The sequence below is a fragment of the Triturus cristatus genome, chromosome 8 (genome assembly GCF_964204655.1).
Source record: "Triturus cristatus chromosome 8, aTriCri1.1, whole genome shotgun sequence".
NCBI classification, from domain to species: Eukaryota; Metazoa; Chordata; class Amphibia; order Caudata; family Salamandridae; genus Triturus; species Triturus cristatus.
In genome coordinates this window covers 91,633,008-91,657,895 of record NC_140591.1, presented here as the reverse complement: position 1 = coordinate 91,657,895, position 24,888 = coordinate 91,633,008, and the positions used below count along the sequence as shown (strand labels likewise).

At 44.0% G+C, this 24,888-nt stretch overlaps 1 protein-coding gene across 3 annotated transcripts in view; it reads right to left on the bottom strand.

The window, feature by feature from the left end:
* Positions 1 to 24,888, bottom strand: part of SPICE1 (spindle and centriole associated protein 1) — a 613,595-nt gene that overhangs the window by 555,490 nt on the left and 33,217 nt on the right. For 2 of the 3 annotated variants that reach the window (XM_085621094.1, XM_085621096.1), the window contains exons 2-3: positions 20,831 to 20,931; positions 1,019 to 1,066 (exon numbers count right to left, since the gene is read on the bottom strand). In XM_085621094.1, coding sequence (XP_085477220.1) covers positions 1,019 to 1,066; positions 20,831 to 20,929 — 147 coding nt within the window. In that variant the 5' untranslated portion in view covers positions 20,930 to 20,931. The remainder of the gene's footprint in view (positions 1 to 1,018; positions 1,067 to 20,830; positions 20,932 to 24,888) is intronic. The other variant, XM_085621095.1, reaches the window with a different exon arrangement.

Genomic DNA, 24,888 nt, shown 5'->3' with positions numbered 1-24,888 from the left:
TCAAACTCAAAGATAGTGTGGGACAAGGAGCGCCACACAAAACACTATGGACCTAGTGACTTGCATCTGATGCCGAATAGAGGAGGTCAAAGATGGGTTCCAGGACACCTGGGGTGTCATCCATTTGATGGCTCTTTTGGATCGCTTTCCGGCTCAGATTAATGGGGAGATTTGAGGAACCTTCAAGGGCGTGAATTTAAACTTTCCTTAAGCAAAAGGGTAAAATGTTTTTTTTTCTGTCCAAAGCATAAGCCGCCACTGACAAAGTCCCACAGAACTGCCCCATCTACCTCCATTATTTTAATTCCTAGGGTCATTACAGCCAGATTACGGTCAAGATTCAAGGGGAGCAAATGAACCATAATACAGGGGGGGGGGGTGGCGGGGGGAGGCGGGGGGAGGGAGGACACACCAGGCATGCTCTTTACATTTCCAGAAGCATACGGCAAACACTGGCTTGCAGAAAAATAGAGTAAAGAAAAGAACATTGAACTGTTACTAAATATGAGAATATAGATAACATTAAAAGAGCAAACCAATCAGTTAACCGAAAAACAACTATCTCATCATACCATATAATCAGCTACAAAAAACATCAAATCATTTAAATGGACGAAGCAGCAGGAAATGTTTGTTTAAATAGGCTCTGGAATCACAATCAATGATGATATGGCTCCGGTAGCCAGAACACAAGGCAGCCATCTGGAGAACCAACCAGCAGATTACTCACAACTGAGATTTTGCATCAAGACAAATTCCAGTTAAGCAGATATTAATTTAAAAACGCGTGCTGAACCCAGTGAAACATACAAGTAGATCTCATCACCCACAGCCTTACCATCGATCAAATATCTGTGCCATCCCCATTTGTCAACATATTAACATATCAAAGAGCATACGGATTTAGGTTGGAGCTCCAGGACTACTTAGCAGATTCAGCTGTGCTTGTACCTGCTAATATTGCAGTTGTACTGCAGAATTTTACATCACAATTAGCAACCGCCTGTATGCTACCTACCAGATCCTCGGGTGTAGCACGATGTACAGTTAGGTCACTGATTGTACACTGTAAAAAGGAAAGGTACAATTTTAATGCACAGACCCATGAAGCACTGGATGACCTAACCAGGAAGCAGCAACGGAATTTTTGACGTTTAACAAGTGTAGATACATGACATAGTTGATTGTTTATTTTCACAGCAAGTTCACTCCAAGAAGAAATGTTTTAAAGAGAAAAAAACATTCAAATAAATTCCACAACATGAATACAATACAAAAAAACACAATAACCAAGCAAATGAAAAGGATAAGAGTGACCGTATCACAGAGACCAAAAAGGGAAACTTCCCAAATTGAGACAGGCAAAAGTTATTGCAGGTCAGTGAATTGGAACAAAAACATATACATGTCAGCGGAAATCCTTTAAAGTTAAAACGTACACATATGCTACGGCCAGGAAAAAAAGTACATTACATCAGTAAGGAGTAAATAAAGATAGAATAGAGGAAACATATTTCAAAACTGCTGTAAGAGATTGAGGAGAATAAAACATGTAGGACCAAAGGGGAAACCAAACTTCAATCAGCGCTACAAATAAATTCATGCTTAGGATATGCAAACCATGTACAACCTCAAAGGACACATTTTAAAACCACTATATAAGACCACAATCAAAAAATTCTTGAAACCAAAAACACAATGATGATTTAATTTCATTGTCACCATGGGTAAAACCCCCTACCTGTGGTGATCAAGCAGTCTTACTTGTCTCCCTTTTCCATAGGCCAACATCGAAGTGCACTCAAATCCTTATGAACTGTAAACCTAAATGTTACAAATGCTTAGAAGAGGCTGGAATACTGGGAAAACCCCATAATGGAGGTCAGCTATTGCCTTTCTATCACAAAAACAATCTTTCACAAAACACACAACAGGCCACAGCAAGACCAAACCTCTTTGTGCAGTACTAGGGTAACATCTTAAGCAACCACCAAATAGGACAAACCAGGTGTTTACAAAACGATGGATGACATGTACACCCCTGGCTTGACTCTGAAAGAACAGGTCATTCCTAACGGGTTGGTGAGGAAGCTGATAGCGACAGCTCAAGTAGATCCGAGATCTAAATATGAACTGTCAACGCAGGTCTTAAAAATCACCTAAACTTTGGCAGGCTAAATTTTCTTGCCCATCATCTACAATCAAAAAAGAATTGTATACAAAGATTTTGTACCAATCCACTAAAAGGGTAACTCTATTCTTCTTTCATAACCCAACTCATATTTTAATCCTCCTAATAAACTACTTCTCAAAAAGTTATAATAAGAACCTCTACAGCATATTTGTGGGTCTTTAATTGTTCAAAAGTTTATGAACAAGTATTCAAGACGTGTGAATTTAGTTATCGTTTGTGAGGGGTCTTAAAATTACTAAGATTACACAATCTCAGATTCTGATCTCCTAGTAAGTCTTTACAATCAGTGTTACTTTTTGCTTTAAAGCTCGGACATCAAAAATCTATCCTAACATAACAATATTCAAAAATATATCTCTGTTGCACTTTAGATGAACTATTAGTATATGCAATAATTTTTCAAATAAAAACAGCAGAAAACAGTGTTCAACTTAAAATCAGCTGAAAATGGTGTAGAGTTAGGGTGAAACTCTACAAATATGCCTTCCTGTGTAAATGTTACAAATACCAGAGTGAGGAGTCTGTAACAACTCACTTGGCTTGAGAAAGTGCTGTACTGAAATCACAATCTTGGGATTCACGAGTCTTCCATGATATCCGAATATGATCTTCAAGTCCCATCAGCTTTGACACTATCACTGAAAAAACTCCTGAAGAACAATTATCAACAAGTGACAATAGAAAAATCTGAAAAATGCAAAGGGTCATAAGGACTACAAGTTACAACTGACCAGCACTTTATTTGGTAATTAATGTCTTCAGCACTTGTCCCGAAACTGGATTTTGCTAAGCTTTGCCACCTGGAACAATCTCAGAAAGGTCTCTCAAACCAGTCAGACCAGAATTGAGGACCAAAGTGAGTGATAGCTTCCAAATTCACTAGACTATCCACCTACCTCAAAAACATGGGGCACCAGAAGCTTTATTGTTGTAATTAGTTAAGGACACCGACTACACCCAGGCACCATTATCACTGGCCTGATAAGACTGCAAAATTTACATGAAGCCCCAAATGCTGGCAGCATCTTGGAAGACCATTTGGGAAAATGAGTTCACTTTAACAAGAATGGTCACAACTCTACCAAACGTTACCGCTTTTTTTACATCCCACCTATTAGCTCAAGAGATATAATGCTAGAGATGTTAATATGCAACGTGGTCTGCTTTCTGTGACAAATGCACAGTAGAAGCCCTCACACTACTAATTCATGCTTTAGAAAGGATGTTTGGTCACAGGCATTGAGTGTGTCGGGATCTTATTTTACAGGTGGTAGCAAAAATGTGTACATCTATTTTCTCACATTTTGATTAGTTTCACTGAGCAGGAAAAGCATTGTTGCGTTTCCGATGTTCTCATGTCTCAGACGGAAGATTGTTTCTTTCCGATAGCTGTGTAGAGACAACAAAAGGTGTTCTACGCTTTGTAGGCCTCTCTACCAGTGTTTTGTATGTGCTCACGTTTGACATTTGTCATGTGGCCAAAGTTGTCAAGCAGGATAGTGCTGCACTACCATAGCTAAGAGATACCAAACTAGTGCAACATATGTTGAGATTTAGTTAGCACTCTTGAGGGTGTATCATGAACTTATGTTCTGGGTTCTTTGTAGGGGGTGGGATTAAGCATATCCGATTTTAGGGTAACAGAAGGAAAGCAGCTCACACATAGAATTTCCATTCTCCAGAAAGCACCAGCATGCTCCTATTCTGCCTTGAATGGATCCAAGCACCACAGTTCTGCACCTTAAGCTGTGATGCTTGTATATTTTGCTCTGCGGAATATCTTTAATTATTCTACTTCTGCGCAATAAACTTTGGTACATGTTCAGATTAGAAGATAAAATAGGAGAAATCGATATCATACCCTCTTGCAACCTGTTCTTCTGAACAGACAACTTACCATGGCAATATACATTTCATACCCAGGAATTAAAATTACAACTGAATTCAAAGTAGTGAGTAAACAAGCTATGTAAGCATTGGAAAACCAGAACTCAGCATGCCTCTGGTGTGCGTTTGCAGTCTCACTGGGTGGGTAGATACCAGTGCCCCAAAAAAAACAATCATTACGCTGTGGAGGAAGCTAGGCCTTAAAAACCTACGGTACATGGAGACTCCAGAAATTGTAGTGGGAAAACTGACTGTTTCAAAGTGGCTTCTTTTTGGGTGGTCAAACTCAATTTTTTATTTTTGTTTGAGACTCACCTACTAGTAATCTTGAAAGCCATCACTGGGACAACGCAATCCAATACCCAGTGTACACGCCTGGACCACAAAAACATGTGCAAATTAACTTAAAACCGGATTGGCACATTAACTTTGCTTTTTAAAATGTTTTTATTGAAAGTACAAAAGCTAATACAGAGTAGAAAACAACGGAGTTAAAGTTAAAACCCCTCCCCCTCCCATGCCTTTCCCCTGACTCAGTGTGCCAGGGATCGCTAAGTATTGCAGAAAGATAAAAACACATAGGTCAATGCCTACTATTTAGGAGTCACATACTTTATGTCTGTCCGAGCCATATGATTTAGGGTTCCCAGATTTCGAGGCCCTTCTTTTCCCCCCGGTTACCCTTCTTAGAAAATATGGCATTTTCCATATGACAGGTCGATATCAATCGGGCTAGCCAATGAGAAAATAATGGAGGATTCGGATCTTTCCAAGATGAGGCTATACAAATATATAGTATAGTCATAGCCACAAATATGAGTGCTCCTCCATTCTTTCTATTGATTTTATCTTGCATTCCTAGCAGAACAGTCAAAGGGGTTAGCTGGATATCTTGAGCAAGAACTTTGATAAAAAAAAGTCTTGCAGCTGTCCAAGTAGGGGTGCCAATTGGGGACATGTTGCAAACATGTGTATTGAGTCTGCACTAAACTCTTGACATCTAGGACAAAGTGTTCCAGTCCCCGTCCCCCATTTGGCAACTCTACTGGGTGTAATATATAAGAAAAAGGCAGTCTTATAAAATTGCGCTTGCAATTTAGCAGATAATAAGTCGCTCTTGGAATATTGCACAGCCTGATGAAAGATGTTACAAGACATGTTTAATTTAGCCTGCCATTTGTTAGCTATAATAGACATGTCATCGGGCAATAAGCTAATTAATGTGACATAAATGTATCCAATCCGAGGTATGGTGGGATTTTTAAATTTGTCAATAAGATCCACCTTTGAAAATCCCGCAGGCCCCCCAGATATTCGGGTCAAAAAGTCTCTAATAGCGATATACTTGAAGGTCTCTTGTTTCCTCAGATGATATTCAGCTCTGAGTGTCGAAATTTTTTTAATACCTTCAATGGTCATCAGATCCCCCATTTTCAAAATCCCCATTCTATACCATTCCTGAAGTTAAGAGACCCCAAAAATCTCTGGCAGATTAGAGTTATTTTTGATGGGGGAATAGTAGTTCAGTCTGCCGAGCCCCAAGGTCTTACAGACATTACAAAAGACCTTGAAAGAATTCATCAAGGTCTTGAATCTTACCCGTTTGTAATATACAAATGAGAGTTGTCGCCAGAGACACCCCCAAGTCTCCTCCCCTAGCAATAGTTGGAAGGGAGACGGGAGACCTACAGTTGGAGTATATGGATGGTCCTGAATTGGTTCCCCTCTATATTGTAGGACTGAAGCCCAATAATAAAATCTTAGGTTTGGGAGTGCCCAGCCGCCTCTTTCCCGAGGAAGAGAAAGTTGCTTGAAAGCTCGTCTGGGTCTAGAATATGCCCAAATAAATTGGGAAAGAATCTGCTAGAATCTTTGAAACATTGCTCGGCTAATCTCTAGGGGACTAGCCACAAAAAAGTATAATAGTTTGGGGAAATTGGTCATTTTAATGACATTACAGCGCCCCACAATGGTTAGATGTAAATTATTTATCCGTTTAAGCGCCCATTCAGTTTCCTTCGCCAGCGGAATTAAGTTTTCTTCTACTATGAGGTCGATGCTTGCTGTTAAGTTGACCCCCAGGTATTCCGCTTTCTGAATCACCCTACTGTCTACCCAATTAACTTTGCGGTTTATAATAATCTGGGTCTTGCCTTGATTGAGGGCATAGCCCGAGATTTCTCCAAACTTTTCTGCCTCTTGTTCTAATGCTCTAACTGCATTTAAAGGGTCGGAGTCACCACTGCCAGGTCGTCAGCATAGGCCAAGATTTTGATATCTAGCCCGAATCTGCTCACCGCACAAATATTTTGATTGTTTTCTATTGTTTTCATGAGGGGATCTATATAAAGAGCGAAAAGTAGAGGTGAGCACGGGCAGCCTTGACGAGTCCCCCTTGAGATTGTGATCTGGTCCGTCGGCATCCCATTGATAAAAATACTAGTGGTGGGATTGAAGATAGAGGGCTTGTATGGCACGAATTGCCTTAGGCCCAAAGCCCATCTTTCTCATAGTAACCCAGAGGAATGACCAGGAGACCCAGTCAAAAGCTTTTTCAGCGTCAAGCAGAATTACCGACGTTGGGTCCACTGATACTTGAGCTGCATCCAATAAGGTAATAGCCCTACGGATGTGTTCTGTCATGCTTTGTTTAGGGATGAACCCATGTTGCCACTGCTAGACCAAGGGCTCTATTCTTAAAGACAATCTCATTGCAAACATTTTGGCATACATTTTTGAATCGCAATTTATCAAAGTAATTGGTCTATAAGATCCCATTTCAAGTGGTGACTTGTCTTTCTTAGGGAATATTACAATTCTAGCATTAGACCAGGAAGCAGGTGGAGATGCCCCATTAAAAATAGAAATTATGAGTGATGTAAAAAGGGTTTTTAACAGGGGGGCGAATATTTTGTACAACTCAACCGGAATGCAATCATTACCGGTTGCTTTCCCGTCAGGTAAGCTTGCTAGGGCTTTGGCTATCTCATCCCATGTTGAAGGATTCTCTAATTGATTATGATCTCCTGTACTGAGTTCTGCTAGAGTGATCTGGTCGAGATATGCCAAACTTTCTTCCTCTCTCACATTTGCTGGCCCAACATTATCTTCAGAGTAGAGATTCTGATAGAATTGACAGAATGCCCTCCGGATTTTAATTGGGTCTTTCATAACCTCCCCTGAATTAAGCTGTATAGCTAGGATTTCACTAGCAGACATGTGCTGTATAATTCTGAGGGTCAATTGGTGACCAATACGATCTCCACACTAATATCTTCTCACTGGCAGAATCCCATTTGGCGGCAGTTTTCTCCGCAAAGATAGACCCTATTTGAGCCTTACTGGCTATTACTTCCAATTGAGCAGCTTCAGTATCGACTCCCAATTGAACTGCTAAGGTTAACCTCTCCTCTGCCATTTTCATCTTGTTTTGTAGCTTCAAGAGTTGCTCTTTCTCTTTTCTGTTCTTCCTTATGGAGTACCATAAAGTCTCCCCTCGAATGCCCGCCTTCAATGTGTCCCATAATATTCTCACTGTTGCGGACCCTGTATTAAACTCCAGAAACTCTCGGATTCATTCCTGCATATGAATTCTATATCCCTCGTCATAGAGCAAAGCTTTTTCAAAACTCCAGTTCGAGGTTTCCCCCCTACTACCCAGCCAACTAATAGTTAGAAAGATAGGGTTGTGGTCTGACATGAATCGAGGGGAGATCTCTATAGAACAATCTTGGAGTATGGAGGAAGAGACCAAAATATAATCTAGTCTCGCAAGGGAGAGGTGCGGAGCTGAAAAGTATGTATAACCCGGCTGAGTATGCTTCAAGTTAGCCCACACGCCACTGATCCCATGGGTTTGCATTAGGTTAAGTAAGGCCTGATGTACTTTAGGTTTCCTACCTATATAGGGCCAATGGTCATTTGCCTTCCAATTGCTGGGTAAATTGATGTTTAAATCCCCACAGATGATAATTGGGAGTGGCTAGTGAACTAGTTCTCCTGTGATCCAATTGATGACCTCAGAATCATCAGATTTACTTCCATGTATAGAGCATAATGTAAAAAACGAATTGGGAGGAAGATGGCACTCCGCAATGACCCACCTACCTAGGGAGTCAGATTTCACTTTGTTTGAATTTAGTGGGTGTCTATTTTGTACGAGAACCCCTACCCCTCTTGTCTTGGAACCCTGTGTTGTTCCTCCAATAACCCTATATCCAAAAGAGTTCAGCAGATGCTTCTGGAAGCCTTCTACATGTGTTTCCTGAAGAGCAATTACTTCTGCCACCAATATGCACAAACCCTGAGCTACTTTTTGTCTTTTAAGGGCGTCATTTAGACCACAGATATTTACTGACAACTTTTAAGGGGTGCTGTTTATTCCTATTAGATATTTTTTGTTATTCTCGAGTCAAACCAAAATACCCCTTGGGTGTCCCCTGTTGTTATTATTTTGTTTTCTATATAGAAATATCCCAGAAGATTCAATGACCTCCTGTCTACTCATGCAGTGTATTCATTATTTGGTACATTTCTTTTTATCCTTTTCTCATTCACTTTTTTTCCTTTCTTTTTCTGTGTTTTAGCGTCTACTAATAGTATTGCCTTTTCACACACCGTGATCCCCCCCACCCCTAAGCACCAACCCCCCGGCCCCACCCATCCCACCATCCCCCCAAAAAAGATCAATCAAGTGAACTCTGAATGATGGTTATCAGTTAGAGAACCCAGCCACATCATATCTTTCAACAGAAGAAAATATCGGTTTATATTCTTAATAACCGGTGTGATTAGACCCAAAAGAAGGGGGGAAAAAAGAAAGAAATGTGTCAACAACTAGCATTTCCTTGTATGCCATAGGGAAAAACATTCCATTGATTCAGTGCTTACTCCCTAGAGGAGGAAGTTCCTTTATTCTTTACTTGTTCCCCTTTTAAGTTTTGACCTCCTCTAGGAACTCCCCTGCTTTAACCTCAGAGAGAAAGACCTGGGTGGATCAGTTTAAATAACTTTCAATCTAGTGGAGTTCATTAAAAACACTTGGGCACCTAGTTGTTGGAAGGGGGTAATTAATTGGTGTAGAAGCCATCTGCTCTCAACCGTTGTGTAGCAAAAATCCGGTTTGGCAAAAAACATCACACTATTAGCCCCCTTCAATAAATTCGGACGGGCCTGATCATAGACAAATTGTCTAAGGAGAAAGTTCCCAAAAAACACAAGAAATGCCCTGGGTTTCTCTCCAAATGCGCCGCTGCCGTTTCGTCGCTGTTTCAGATTAAAAGGGAAACAATGTGCTCGTTGGACTTCTTGATCCCAGTTCCAGTTCACTTGATCTGGGAACGTTTCACTTAGAAGTTTCACGATGTAGCGCCTTGTATCGTCTCCTTTGATTCCTTCTGGGATACCTAGCAGGCGGAGATTGTTCCTGCGCTGGCAATTTTCCTGCTCCTCCATTTTCTGCCTTATGTCCATCAGGCAAGCATCATGAGCCGACCCTTGATCTTTATGGGCAGCTACGTCCGTTTCAAGATTCTCTGCAGGGCATTCAATCATGCTGACACGATCACCAATATCAGTACAGATTTTATTTAGCTTGCGCAGGCCACCTTGTAGCTTTTTTGCAACCCCCTTAGCTGCTTGGTTATCGAGCGAACATCTGCATGGAATTCTTTGATAGAGGCTAGAATTGAGGTTAAGGAGGGTTCTGCCGTGTGTTCGGTTGCTGATCTGGCACTCACACCTGCTAAGATCTGTTCTCCTCCTTCACAGTGGGAAAAAGACATTTGTGAGTTGGAATAATCCCATTTGAGTTGACTGTGTCTGCTAATCTGTTTCTTGACTTTCTTCTGACGCTGCACAGTTCCAGTGCCTCTAGAGAGATCCATGCTGATATCTTCACTTGAGCTGGTTTGGTCTCCCTCAGAGGTTGTCAGAGAGCTGTCAGATACAGAGTAAAAGTTCTCGCTATGGACCTCTGGAGTCCCGGGGACTAATGAGCCGGATTTAGATGCAGCGTCAAAATAACCACCCCTAGTACCTATTACTTGACAGTTCGTTCTCGTAGCAAATTCAGCTATCTGTAAGGTAGAGCCAGAAGTTAAAAGGGCTAAAGAGGCAGAGTCCAAAGACGGCATTAGACCCAACTCTAATGTGAGTCCTGCAACGTCTTTAGTGGAAGGAATCATAAATGGTAGATTGACAGAGGTTTCCTCTAGAACCGGAAATCCTTCCGTGCTATTGCTTTGCCCTTCTGGCTGCTTGCTAGGGTGATGAATTGCCGCGTTCAACCCAGGGGAGCCACATCCCATTGAAACAGTAGGCTTTAATTCAAGATGCAGGCCTCACTGTATTTCTCCAAGCGAGCTGTCTAAATCAAGCGCGAAGGGGGGTGTAGAGCCTACCGCAGTGTCTACTGCTGGGCGAGGTGCCTTGGACCCAGAAAATAATGTAACTATAGTTGGTTGCAAGCCCTCTTTAGCACCCCCACCACCCCCACGTCCCCCGCACTTTTCTTTAGACTGTTAGTCTCTCTTTTACCTTTAGCCAGGCTGTCTGATCTTGCTGCTTCCCCGAGAGCGGTGTTAGCTTGCACGACTTGAGCTGCCTTCGGTTTGTTGTTTTTCGTAAGTTTGGCGCCACTGGAGGCCATCCTTAACCTCCGTCGCCGTCTCCTTGCTGGTAGCAGAAGTGTGAGGGAAACTGGAGCAAGCGTGGCGGAAACAAAGTTGCACGAAATCCACAAGCACAGAATGAAATGTAACGCTCTTCCTAGAGCGACAAATCCGCTGAAGTTAATTGTGTCAATATCGCCTCTGGTAGTTTGCAAGCGGAGCCGAATTGCTTGCGTCCTAATCTTCCCCGAGGTCGGCATCACAGGGCAGTCCACATAGCCAATAGTCGATCATGCAAGGCATGCGCGGCTGAGTGGCGTAGGATCGCACTCACGCTGGCACCATCATTGCTCCCGGCACATTAACTTTCCTATGAGGTCACAGTATATGTTGCAGAAATACACAACTGGCAAAGCAACTGAAATGCCATTTATGGACTGCAGCACCTATTGTTCCATCCGCCACTGTGGCAGTGAAAACATGGTTTAGGCCTACCTAGTGTAGACTGACAGCAGGAACTTGAATCTTGCCACCCAGACCTGTCATAATCACCCCTTTTGACAGGTAAGAAAACCTGAAATATTACATTCCACAACTAAGCATACCTTGCTGCCCGCCCCACAAGATAGTGTGGATCATATTTAAGAGTGGAACATGTGTGATATAGGAAATGGCGTGTTTCCCCAGTGACTAGTCTAAAACAACGCCACAGGCTGAAACTGGTAGATAGCAAAAGCCAAATTATAGATTTTGGGGCCTATGCATCAACCAAACGAATACCGATTCCTTAATAGCGAAAATTAAGGAATCGCCATTAAGGAATCGGTAAATGGCATGCATCAACAGATTCGGTAAAATTTAGCGATTCCTTAAAAATCGCTAAATTTACCGATTCCTACATAGCGGGGCACACAAACTCTCCCTAGCAAATAGCGAGTTCGGTAATACCGAATTAGCTAATAGGGAGTTCGGTAATACCGAGTTAGCTATTACCGAATCGGTATTAGCGAAATCGCAATTTGCCGCGTCGCTCCGGGAACGTGCAGATGACATCACCAACCAGGAAATACTGCTGCCCCACCCACATTGCCTCGACAGAGGAGCAGACAGGAGCTGGGAAGGAGGACTGCCTGTGCAGAGTGAGGCCACACCGACTCTGCAAATCCAAAGCCACAAACATCATGGCGCAGGAAGTGCCATCCAGCGCAGAGTCTGCACGCAAACGAAAGCGTAAATTTTCAGACAGGGAGCTCGAGTACCTAATCGAGGGAGTCTCCAGCAAACACGACCGCCTCTTTGGCAAGCTGTCCCTCAAGGTGCCTGAGCAGGAGAAGCGGCGCATATGGCTGCGCATCCGTGAGAGGGTGAATGCTGTTGGCGTCACGACCCGCAGCATCGACGACCTCAAAAAAAGGTGGTACGACCTGCGGAAGCGTGCCAAAGAGAGGATTGCGGAGAGGCTCCGGGAGGCGAGCAGGACTGGAGGCGGAGCATCCACAGCACCAGCCAACACAGCCCTGGAGGACCTTGTGGAAGGGACGATAGAGCGGGAAGCCGTCGTGGGGGTGACCCAGATGGACACGTCCGGCGCAGCCACAAGTGCCCAAGGTAAGATGCATGCATGTGCCCACACCCAGCATTGCGTAAATCCATTTCCATGCCCCCAGCCCGATCTCAGTGTGTCTGCAGCTCTGGCACAGACAGCTTAACACATGACACCAGTGCATCTTGGGAGTTGTAGTCTAGTCAGCCCAGTGTGCATGTACAGGCGTAAATCCAATGACCATACACCACATCAGTTGAACATGGATGGAGACTGTTCATGTAGTGGACCACAGAGGGAGATTAATGTGTACAACACTTGTAGTTGTAATTATCCCACTAACCATGCACTGTTTCACACACAGATGCATCACCTGGGGATTCGGACGACAGCAGCCAGCTGGTCATATCGGAAACACCCGACGAGTCAGACCAGGAGACAGCGCAGGACGCGCATGCATCGCCAACACCTGCCACCCCAACAGCACCACCTCCACCAGCGCCACTAGCTACGGCACCTCCACCAGCGCCACAAGCTACGGCACCTGCACCAGCGCCACAAGCAACGGCACCAGCCAAACAGGCTGCAGCTACTACAGCCTCAATAGCGCAGAGGCGCAGGTCCCAAGTTGCGCCCTTGCAGGAGATGGGAACAACCACCTCGCAATTGGCACCCAGGCAGAGCACATACACACCACCTGATGCACCACCTGGAGGTGCTAGACGCGCACGGCGGCACAGGGCTCGTCGCAGTTCCGTCTCCTCAGCCGAACAGGATGTCCCAACAACCTCTGCAATTGAGGAGAGGATGCTGCGTACACAGCGCATGCAGGGGCGACATGTGGCTAACATTAGCTGCAATATTGTGCGCCTTGCTAGGGAGATGCGCGCCATGACTGCAGCAGTCACGGACATGAGCAAGGCGGTCAGGGACATGACCACAGCGGTTGCAGAGGGCAATGCTCAGCTCAGGGAGGAGGTACATGAGCTCACCCGTGCCACGAGGGAGGGCCATGAGTGCCAGAAGAGGAGTCACCGGCAGCAAATGTTGCGTACCTCGGCCGCTACCAAGGCCATCACACGGCGCAGCAACAGCACCGCTGTGTTGGCACGCCGCTCAGTCGCCCTGCAGGTGGACCTTGGGCACTTCTGCGGGGATGTGGCAAAGTCACTTGGACACATCACCACTGCTGTGGAACACCTTCAGAGCAGCACATGCAGTGCTGCTGCATTGGGAGGGGATGACACAAGTGAGGCTGCCTCCAGTGTCAGCAGCGTGTCACTGGCAGAGGCCAGCACCAGGCGCCGCAGTTCGCGTGCCTCCGCGGGGACAGGCCGTGGTGAGGCATTGGATACACCTGAGCGGAGGCTTGGGGTACGTGGGAAGCGCCACTAGACAGTTGGACATGCATGCAGGACCATGGTGGGGCAACCATGGCCATCCAATCACTGTGTATGCACAGGCGTGACTTTAAGGCACCTTTTATTTTCAATGATGCAATTGGAGCATGATTTACAATGTCAGTGCTACTGTGCATTAAACAGTTGCACCCCAAACCAACTTGTAATGTCTCATTTCCCCATGTTTCAAAAATTATGTTGCATAATATATGTCCGCCTCCTATGGCCCTCTGCTGTGTTTGGGATGTGTGCCTGTCGTCGTTGGGCGGGTGGTTGGTCAGCCCGGTGGTCGTCATCCCTGTCCACCTCTATTGGTATCCCCCTTCTGGTGGCAATGTTGTGCAGCATTGCACATACAGCAATTATCCGACAGCATGTTTCTGGTTGGTATAACATGGCGCCGCCAGTCTTGTGGAGGATACGGAAGCGGCTCATGAGAATCCCAAAAGTCCTCTCTATCACATTCCTGGTGCTGATGTGTGCAGCGTTGTAGAGATGTTCCTGCGGGGTTGCTGGATTTAAGTATGGGGTGAGTAAGTATTCCCGCAGGGCGTAGGCACTGTCACCTAGAGGATAGAAGCATAGACTTAGCATTGGTGATGTACATACATGTGTGGTGTTGGTGTGGGCAAGCGTATTTCTACGTACCTAGCAGGAGTCCCTCTCCAAATTCTCCGTTGATGAGTCGCCTGTTGCGGAAGATGTATGAGTCGTGTGTGCTCCCCGGGAATTGTGCCACTAGGTCCGTTATGATATTCTTGGCATCGCACACAACCTGCACGTTGATCGAGTGGTATGACTTGCGGTTCCGGAATATGTACTCATTTGCAGCTGGAGGGCAAATGGGGATATGCGTGCAGTCGATGCATCCAATCACATGTGGGAATTGTGCCACCTGGTAGAAAGCCTGTTTGGTGCGGTCCAACTGCTGTGGGGTTGTGGGGAAGCTGATGTGTGTGTGGAGCATTGTCAGCATGGCATCTAGGAATTTCCTGAAGAAGCGTGACAGTGCGCTTTGCGAAACACCTCCGGCCACTGCAATTACACCCTGGAAACTCCCTGAGGCCAGTAGGTGCAGGCTGTATAGGACCTGAACGTGCGCAGGGATTGCATTTGTCCGGTGTGTCTGGTGCTGCAGCAATGGTTCCAGGTCTGCAATCAGGCGCATGATCATAGCGCGATTGAGGCGATACTTCTGGTACACCTCGTCCTCATTCTGTCCGAGCAAGGTTATGCGCAGTCTGAAAACTCGCTCCTGGACCCTTCTCCTGCGCTGTCCTGCTGCATTGATCCGCATCCTCCTAGCAAGCACGTAGAGGGCAGCCATTTTGTGGGAGCCAACAGGGTCTCCTTGGCCACCTTTAAGGGATTAGTGATTGCCTCAATCATTTGCACATGTAGGAATATTTTTTTTTTTTTTTTTTTTTTTTTTTTTTTAACTTTACCTCCAGGTTTTGATTCCCCTTATTTAGCTCTGGCAAAATAGCGATTTTAGGCATTTTCGTTATTAGCGAGTTTTGTTGCATTGGGGTGCGGTTCGTTATTTGCTATTGGCACTTTCCGGGAGCTAATAGTGATTTCGGTAACTGCTAATTCGGTATTTAGCGATTCGGTAACTTAGCATTTTTGGTATTACCGATTCGGTATGTTAGCGGATATTTATTTAGCGATTCGTTATTTGCACACGTTTTGGGTTGATGCATTGGGATTGGGGATTTGGGACTCGCTACCGGGAGCCAATAAGGAATCGGTATTTTACCGACTGGATTTTGGCTTGATGCATGAGGCTGTATATAGATAAATCTATAACGTTTGACCTGTACAAGCTACAGACTCCATTTAAAGACCTCTTTTTTTTTATATTTAATAAAAGTCCAATCTAGTTTTTTTAATGAAATATTTTGGAAATATAACCTCTTGGAACCTATTTTGCATTTGGTCTCCAGCTACGGACCAGCCTGTGTTGGCCTGAATGAAGCATATAAGGGGTGTGCAAACTGCTCCCACAGCACATACAATGGCTGGTAGTGGAGAGGTGTTTTCTTCCCCAGAAGAAGTCCAGTTGGGGTGGACCCAGAAACTTAATTAACTTCAAAGGACCCTGCCCGACCACAAGCAAATATTAGTTGACAACTGGAAAGCCACTAGTCTTTGTCCACTTGGTCAGGCAGCCACTACCCCTAGTGAGAGGAAAACTACACACAAACCAGTTTTGAATGACCAGAGAGGAGTGGACTGCTCATTACCCTGGCCACACTTCTAGAGAGGCTAGTAGGGTATAAATAAGGAGAGCAGGATTTCCCCTTGAATTTTTAACGTGAGGGCACAGTGAGTTTTTAGAGCAAACATACTACTGAAAAGTGGGCAGAGTTGTTCCTTGGGTGCTTCTACCTCAATTGGTTAGGGGGTGCCCAGAAGTCACCCCAAAACACGAGCTGGTACCAGGCATACATTTTGCATCTCCTGGAACTTGACCTGCTCCCACCTTTACTCAGGACAAAGAAGTGGATTAAATGGGTCCATTGGCTGACCTCCTCCATAGCGACAGGGACACAAGAAGCTGCAAGATGTATTTTCCCTGAAGTACACAGCTGACCAGTGGCAGCTGTACCTGGACTGGACCTTGCTGTTGGCCTTTGTTTAGCACCCCGAGAGTCTCTAAGTGCCCTCTCCTGAGGCTGTGGGTTGGTGGGGCACCAGAAAAACTTTGGAAACCTCTGAAAACATTTCCTCCAGAGCTCCAGGGGGACCTGGGGGAAAAGTATATGAATAGCAGTTTCACAGAGTTGAACTGAATCGCATCTTTGCCCTGCTCAAAATCCCAGCACCTCTGAAAAAACAACTAAGTCCCAATCTGCGTTGTACCTTAAATAGTCAGCAAGAAATCTCCAAAGCACCAAAAGGACCAACCAGCTTTAATTATCTGGACTTCAGATCCGCAGCGGCAGCTTCAAACTGTGCAGCGGCCCCATCAGGGAAGTTTGTTCATTTCAAAAAGTGGCAAAGTCCCTTTCTGCCATACCTTTTCCAAACTATTTTTTCAAACGTCATTTTTATTTGATTTATGAAACAAAACAAGAAGAAAATAATATCTGCAACACAGACAGATTACTGGTTTACAGAGGTCATAAACGCAATTTTTACATTGCTTAATTTGAATGACCTATAAACAGCCAATACACAACACTCTTTCGACATAGATACAAAGGTTAGCAAACAATCTTCTATTTTCTCACCACTTCCCTCATATCTTGTCATACTTCCAAGATTTCTGTACACCTCGGCCTATCTCCCAAAGCTATTCATGAAGTGATGGTGCAGTTTTCGCTCACCACTAATGAACGACATTTCTTTTGGCCACCATTAGGCACGTTGTCGCTGGCATTTTATTTCTTGGGGATCTGTCCCAATCTTTTTGTATAACCATTATGGAACTTTTAGGGTTTCGTACCACTGAGAAACCCATCACGGTTTGTAGTGTACTGTTAATATGGTCCCAGTATGTATGTATCTTGGGGAAATCCCAGATCATATGTGATAGACAGCCACACATCAGGTACAGGGGAGAGTAGTAGCTTTTCCCATATTGCGGAGTGTATCCAGAGAGTAATAAACTCGGTGAAAGTATTTCACTTCTATTAGATGTAATTTTCCTGAGCTTGCCAACACCCTGGTAGCCATCTTAGCCTTCAGCCATTCAACATTGTCAATGTCCCCCAAATCTGAGGTCCACCCGCCTCTCAGGGAAAATGGTCGCTAGTGATCAGTAGAGTCTGGACACACCCTTCCCCTTTTCAGCCACGAAGTTGGATTCTAGGAGAGTAAAACCTAAAATAGGTTTCAGCCTGGCCTTGTAGCCACCCAGAGCATGTCTTATTGGGGGAAGGAGGGGTCAAAATTGTGGCTTGTGTAAAGTACACTCTGCAGTTAGGTCAGCATAGGATTTCGTGGGAGTGGACAGTCCTACATGACCTAACTTTAATATGCCCATATTATCCACAGCCCTGAAGCCCTCTAGTTTTGTCACTGCCAGAATAAACATACCAACCTACAATGGTGTTTCCCTCATTAACTTCTTCCCTCAAACTATCCATTAAATGCTCTGTACTAACACTAAATTGGAATCCTTGTAACTGCTGTCAACTACCTTGTGGGTTTCATTCTATACATCTGAGTCACCAGCCACTGCTCCTCTAGACGCATCAGCTCCAATCAAATGGTCAGATCATATCTCTCTAACTGATGAACCAGTCATTGATAAGAGCATCTGGGTCACTCAGTAATTTAATTGCATGTCCCCCATGCCGACAACCCCCTCTTCCCCCAATAAGGTGTCTGAACACATTTAACAAATGCTACCCTTGGTGGGGACTAAATTGTTTAAAGAACGTAGGAGTTATTGGCTACAGGTAAATTTGAAAGGATATAAAGCATTTGTGGCAATGCGATCATAAGAGGGCATCTTTTGTGGGGTGAACGTTTAGTCAAAAAATCTCATGGCGCTGAAATAACGGATGTTTATTTCTACTTCCTGAAGTAAATTGCTTGATTTATTCAGCATTAATGCTCCATGGTCTTTTGTGAAAAAGTGAAGCCAGATTGTGGGATTTGGAGCATTTGAAGAAAGATTCCATTTGATTATACCATCAATCTTTGTTGACTACGAGCATCCTGCAGTTGTACACTGTTGAATACGTACAAGGACACTGATAAACTGTTCATTGTAATTGCTTGGACAACAACTTAGTGTTCAATTGATTTCAAACGTCTTTGCCCAGTTTCAACTATTGCTGCAATTAAGCCAAGTTGACTAATGGTGCACCTTTACAAGCTTTTGTAATTTATAAGAGCAAGATCAAGATCTTACTTGCAATCTTAGCTCTGCATTGTAGGAACCTTCACCAAAGTCCTGAATGTAGAGTATTCCTGCTTGAATGCTGGGATGCAGGAACACTTTAAATCTATGTAATTGGACATTCATTTTTCCAATATATAGTTATAACCTCTGTAGTCTATACTATATACTGGCTGATTTTTTTTTTTTTACTTCTCAGATTTTCACATAAGGTAGCATTGCTGGTCAAGTTTACCATACTGTTGCAAAGAGAAACCCTAGTGTCAAAAGGGTAAAGTTGAACAGAGGGAAAGGGTAGCCTGAAAGGCAGAAAGCAAAGAGAAGCTGTAATATGCACGGTTTTAAGTAGCAATAGTTCATATGCCACAGCATGCACTGTACTGAAATTTGAGTTTCCAAATGCCCATGCGGAGAAGATCACTTAACACTTCAAGGTTTTGATACCCTACTTCGTGAAGTTTATACCAGAGAACTTCAAACTTTCAACTTCATTCAACATTTCAAGCTTATTCTTTGATATTCTGGAGGAGAATTTGTCAACAATGGCTTCAATTTTTGTGAAGTGCTATTCCAGTGGCTGGAAGAATGCAGCCATGTCGCCATGTGGCTTGGGTGTTATTTATTTAACACTTTCATATTGAGATGAGTGCAAATGTTATAAACTGTAACAAAACGGGCCCTGAAAGTCAGGAAAGGTATTTCCCTCAGGGAACCAATTACCTCACAGTAGAGTAAGAAAGGAATCTGCATGGCAGGATGGTCAGGAAAGATCCCTCTTCCACTGCGACCATGTCCTCTCCTTCAAAGGGCTCTCAGACAGGGAGATCCAAGGAGAAGTAGTAACATTATCACCTTTATTCTGATCACTCCAGCCATTCCTGAGACTTCTGGTCAACGTCAATGGTATAGATTCAAAGATCGGCATCCTCTCTATGTGTTTAGCAATGAGGGCAGCCTACAATGCAGGTTCAAAGCCAAAGGAAAAGGTACACTCTGCACCAAAGACACCAAGTGTTCAAGCGGATAAGGAATTATCTTGAGTTTAAAGAACTGTGAAGGATATGTGGTTCTCCATACTAAGCGAATACCATCATCAGAAACAATTGTCCTACATTTAAGTTGATGAAGGTATTAACATTTATTTCCCAATTTTCAAATCTTTTTAATTTAGACTGGCATTTTTGAATAAAAGAGTTTATGATTTTCAGTAAGCATGAGTGTGTTCTGCCAGGTGCACTGCAGTGATTTCAGCATCACAATATACCTCAAATTAATTTTTGGAGAACTCTGTAACTGAACTTTGACATTGACAATTGCCTGTGCTTACTACCCCACGGGGGCTTGTTCACATAGGAAACATGATTTACCATGTGGGTGTTTTGTTGTAAGGATATTTTCTTTGTTATGAGCCTTTATTGGAATTGTTTCCATATTGTGCATGATAACCATCAAGGTGCGGTTAGCATGCATGAGAAGTGTGACAGACACACATTTTTATGTGTTATGCTGCAAGTTCTGAGCAGCTCTACAGGTCTCATGATTGTTTTGGTGATTTATCTTATATGTTCTCAATCCAGTTTCTTAAGCTTGCTGTGGGAGAACGTTATCCACCCTGGCACTTATGGCTCAGTGAGAAGAGGGAAAGGGGAATCAGTCCTCTTTTAAATGATGGCCATATCCAAAATGACCTGGGTTATCAGAACTTTGTCATTATAGGATGTCAGTTTTTCCAATGTAGGGGACTATCTGGAAGCTGCAGGCAGGACTTCGAGTACTCTGGTAACCAGAACTTCTGGCAGATCTCTTTCATCTCTGCAGGCCTGCCAGGTAAGGACCGAATGGTTACTAAAGCGGGTGTGTATATCCTGTATCTATTCAGTCCCGTTGCTATCAAGTTTCCACAACTCCTTACATACATTATATACCTGGTCCAGTGATAATGAAGGACCTGGTAATTAATTTGAAAATTTTATCATATGGTGATATGAATTATAACAAATGGATACCGGACAGTCAGAGACTAGAACAACTGTCCTCCATCTTGTGGTCGAGAGTATAATTAATGTTTATTTCCTGAAGTCAATTAATGCAATTGTTGACCAATGAGTATGCATCTTATGGGATGCTAAGAACATGGGGCAAGTAAGGAAGACACTAAGTATTCCAAATATTTTATAAGATACGCCATGCTCTCTTAGTTTACAAATGTACATGAAAGGAGCACTACAACAAGGACCAAGACAAGGCCTTCAATTTAGAGAAAGCGTACGAACGAACAAGATACCAGAGCTCAACCTGAATTCTCTTAAAAAGCACATGACTCAGATCTCGTGAACTCACGTCCCAGTCCTGCTTTGGTACAGCTTTCCTCTTCTTAACCTTTATCCTTTTAGCTCCTCCACGGGCAGCAAACGAGCGATTCACTCTCACAAATGACATTCCTGGGGTTAAAAAATAAAATAAATTATGACTGTTACTAGACATGGTTAATTTAGATTAATCATTTGCACTATCTCTAACTATTTAGTATACAGCATTTAACTAACTGAAGGAGTGTGCTACTCAGGATTTGATTTGACCAATCATTTTTCCAGTACGAGTGCACTAAACGTTTTTGTAGGTCCCACACATTTCTAACTTTTGGATAAAACAACGTTTCTGAAAGGAAGCTTAAAAGGGCAGGACTTGTTTGCAAAGGAATTCTTGTGTAAAGAAATGAGAGCACATCAATATAATGTTTGAAGGAAAATCATTTGATTATCATTTCAAAAATATGGTAGTGGACTTGTTATATAGTTATCACATTTCCACCACCTATGGTAGGAGAAGAATATAGCTGGCCAGTCTAGTTTTTGAAACTTCTGGTGCCAATCATTCAAGTTGCATTTCTTCTGTCCTTGAAAATAAAATAAAATAGGGACATACTAATAGCCCAGTTAGGAGAGCTTGTCATATAGACGTCACACACAGACAGCTCCCTAGCAACTTAACGAATCACGTGTCTAGCAGATCTTGGTCTGAACAGACAGTATTAGGAAACAGAAATATGCTTCTAAACCTACTGGCCATTGTACAATTACAAATAAGCACTCGGGTTGCATCATGGCAGATGAGGTAGTTAGGCGCCAGTACAATTAATAAACAAAATGTTAACGCTTGAATAATAGACATTAAGATAGTCTAATAATCTTAAGGTAGGATAAGCTAAAATACAAAAAGCGTTAATTGACTAAAGAAGGCATGAGAAATGGGAATTACCAAAATCATGCAAACAAAAAATATCCACAAAACAAAAGCAATAAACAGTCAATAACATTCAATACATGGCATCATCATGAAATGTTGTCCTTACAGAATCCCTTATAGTGTTCCAACCTGGTCTCTATAAAACAAACAGTGCATATGATCAGTGACATCTCCTCCTGGTTCTTACCTTCCCCGATTATACATGATGGTGCATTATCAGAGCACATAGCGAGTGAAGGGCAACTGACATGTTAGTGTTGACAGGATAAAGTCAATAAGGGTATTAAACTCGACAACGGATAATAATGAAATAAATAATCCCACTGTCCATCTCCTCCGGGTCCCCAACACTGAACCTGGTGTGTAAGCAAGTAGTAGTTTAATTTGAAGTTTTCCCATCGTCTGAGCCAGTTGCAGCATTCCAATGCAGGATGCTAATAAAGAATAAATGTGGGTGAAATAATGTTCGGAGGCTGGGGAATTGGAGGATGCATCCTCCAGTGAAGTCCTCTTTTACTGATGAAATGAATAAATGCATGCTTGGTTTACTACACAGCCCCTCATGCGGGACCACCAGGTGGTATTGGTGGTTGTGGAAGGAGACTTTAGAAGATAAGAAGAACTCCTAGAAGATCAGAAAAACACACTAGCTAATTTGATGCTCAGAGATGGACCACCATCACCTGTGTGTCAGCAGTACCTGTGACGTGAAAACCAGCCATGCCCTCACCCCAACAAAGGTCAGCCTGACAGACACTCTTCTTGTTCAGGTCAGGAAGCCAGGAGCTAGACATGACCTAAATGGGCAGTCTCCTGGCTGCTTGAGCCGAACTTTGCCAGGCTGAGGATTTCAAAGCCCTGTGGGCATGGCCTCCTCAGCATGGCTAAAGTGCCTCCAGGCCATCCCTTTCATGAGGAGGGGGAGCATCTCTGATTGCCTCAGACCTTGGTGCTACAGTTTTAAGCCTTGGCAGACAGTCTATCAAGGACACCTCGTCACAGAGCGGGTGGGGTCAGCAGTCTCTGACCCCATCCCACTCTGTGACAAGTGAGGGACTGCTGCCTCCTCTCATTGGTAAGCAGCAGTCCCAACCCTCCTGGGACCTCTGAGGCTTCCTGCTCTACAGTGAAGGTTATGTTATGTCATGTTATGTTAATGACATTTATAGAGCGCGACAAATACACGCAGGTGTCCTGGCGCGGTCTAGTTTCCCTGAGATTACTGAGCCGGTGAGGAGTAGAGAGGGTGCGTACTCATTGAGAGAAGAGCCACGTCTTTAGTTCCTTCCGAAAAGACCAAAGATCCGTCATGGTCCTGAGATAGAGAGGCAACTCGTTCCATGCCTTTGCTGCACCGTAGACAGAGCTTTTGCCAAAACCGAAGGCGCTTATGACAGGTACCAGAGCACCGACATAAATGTTAAAGAGGGTTGGGCTGAGAGATGACCCCTGAGGGACCCCACAAGGTGAAATAAAAGATTTGGACTAGAAATCCCCCAGGGCCACAACTTGTTTTCTGTCCGCCAGAAAGTATCTTAAGAGGTCCCATGCTTTTCCACGAATACCACACGAATTTAAGTGGCTCAGCAGTATCGTGTGGTGGACCGTATCGAACGCCGCGGACAGATCCAACAAGATGAGTGCCGCCCTACCTCCCTGGTCCACGGCTTCCCTGATCTCTTCCGTGGCTTTAAGTGCAGACTCCGTGCTGTGGCCCGGCCTAAAGCCATATTGAGTTGGATCAAGCACTTGTGTCTCATCCAGGAAGTGACTAAGTTGTCTTTTCATAATTTTCTCGACCAGTTTGGCTGGTAGGAGGAGTCTAGCAATCGAACGAAAGCTGTTTGGATCGTTAGCAGAAAGATTTGTTTTTTTTTAATAGGGGCAAGATGGATGCCAGTTTCCATTGCCTGGGGAAAAGCCCCGATTCAAACATAAGATGAAATATTACTGTTAAACGACCCGCTATCGGACCCGAGGCCTGTTTAGCCACCTTAGTGGGGCAGGGGTCATATGGAGATCCTGAATTAGCCTCCATAAGGATCTTTTGTGTGTCACGGGAAGATACTGACAGAAATTTGCCAAAGATCGGGCAATGAGCCCCATCTGACATAGGGAACTCGCTAATCATGTCCATGTTGCTAGTGCTTACATTGCTAAAAACCATAAAAATAGCTTCCAACTTAAACAGGAAGAATTTAGCCAATTCTTCACATAGCACTTGGCTAGGTTGGACTGGCACTGGCTTAGGCGAGGCCAGCGTAACAACCGTCTTAAACAGTTCTTTGACTGAATTTTTTGATTCTGTAATCTGCGCGGCAAAGTATTTTTGTTTTGCTGCCGCGATTACCTGTTTGTAGGTCTGCAACCTGGCTTTATAGGCTTTTTTCTCAGTTTCCTTATAATTGCTCCTCCAGTTTCGTTCTAGCTGCTTGCAGATGAGCTTTTGGTTCCTGAGCTCCTGCGAATACCAGGGGCGGTATTGTAGGGTGTGTTCTCTTAGGACGCAGGACTTTGCTTGGAGCTAGTCTATCAAGGTAAATTTGGTGCTGTGTCCGTACATGTACGTATGAATGTATGTGTATTTGTAAGTGAGCCTCTCATAGATTATCTCAATTTCCAACTACAAACCGACACCAAGACACCTATAAAAGGCTCCCTTGTATACTGACCACTGGGTCCCTGACCAGCCTTCGGCGACGCCATCCCCAACGTCATCGCCAATCTCTCCATCGACTCCCTCCACTATGTCCTGCTCGACAATCTCAATTTCCACATTGAAGACCCCAAGAATTCCGATGCCAATGCCACCACCCTAATGGAGAACCTCAATAACATCAGACTCACTCAACTAGTCACCGAACCTACGCACACAGCTGGACACATCCTCAACACCATCATCTTCTCCTCCAGTGACAGAATATCATTCAACCACACCTCTGAGCTTACCTGGACTGACCACTTTGCTATCTCTGACGCCCAGCACAACATCACAAGGCACCATACAGCCACCTGCCATAGCTGGGGCAAAGTAACCGAAAGGCCAATAGAATCAGACTCTCAGCGTCACACCACCGGACACATCAGCTGACCTCAACCAAGCGGTCCACAACTTTTCCGCCTGGATCAACAAAAGAACCTTAATACAAACA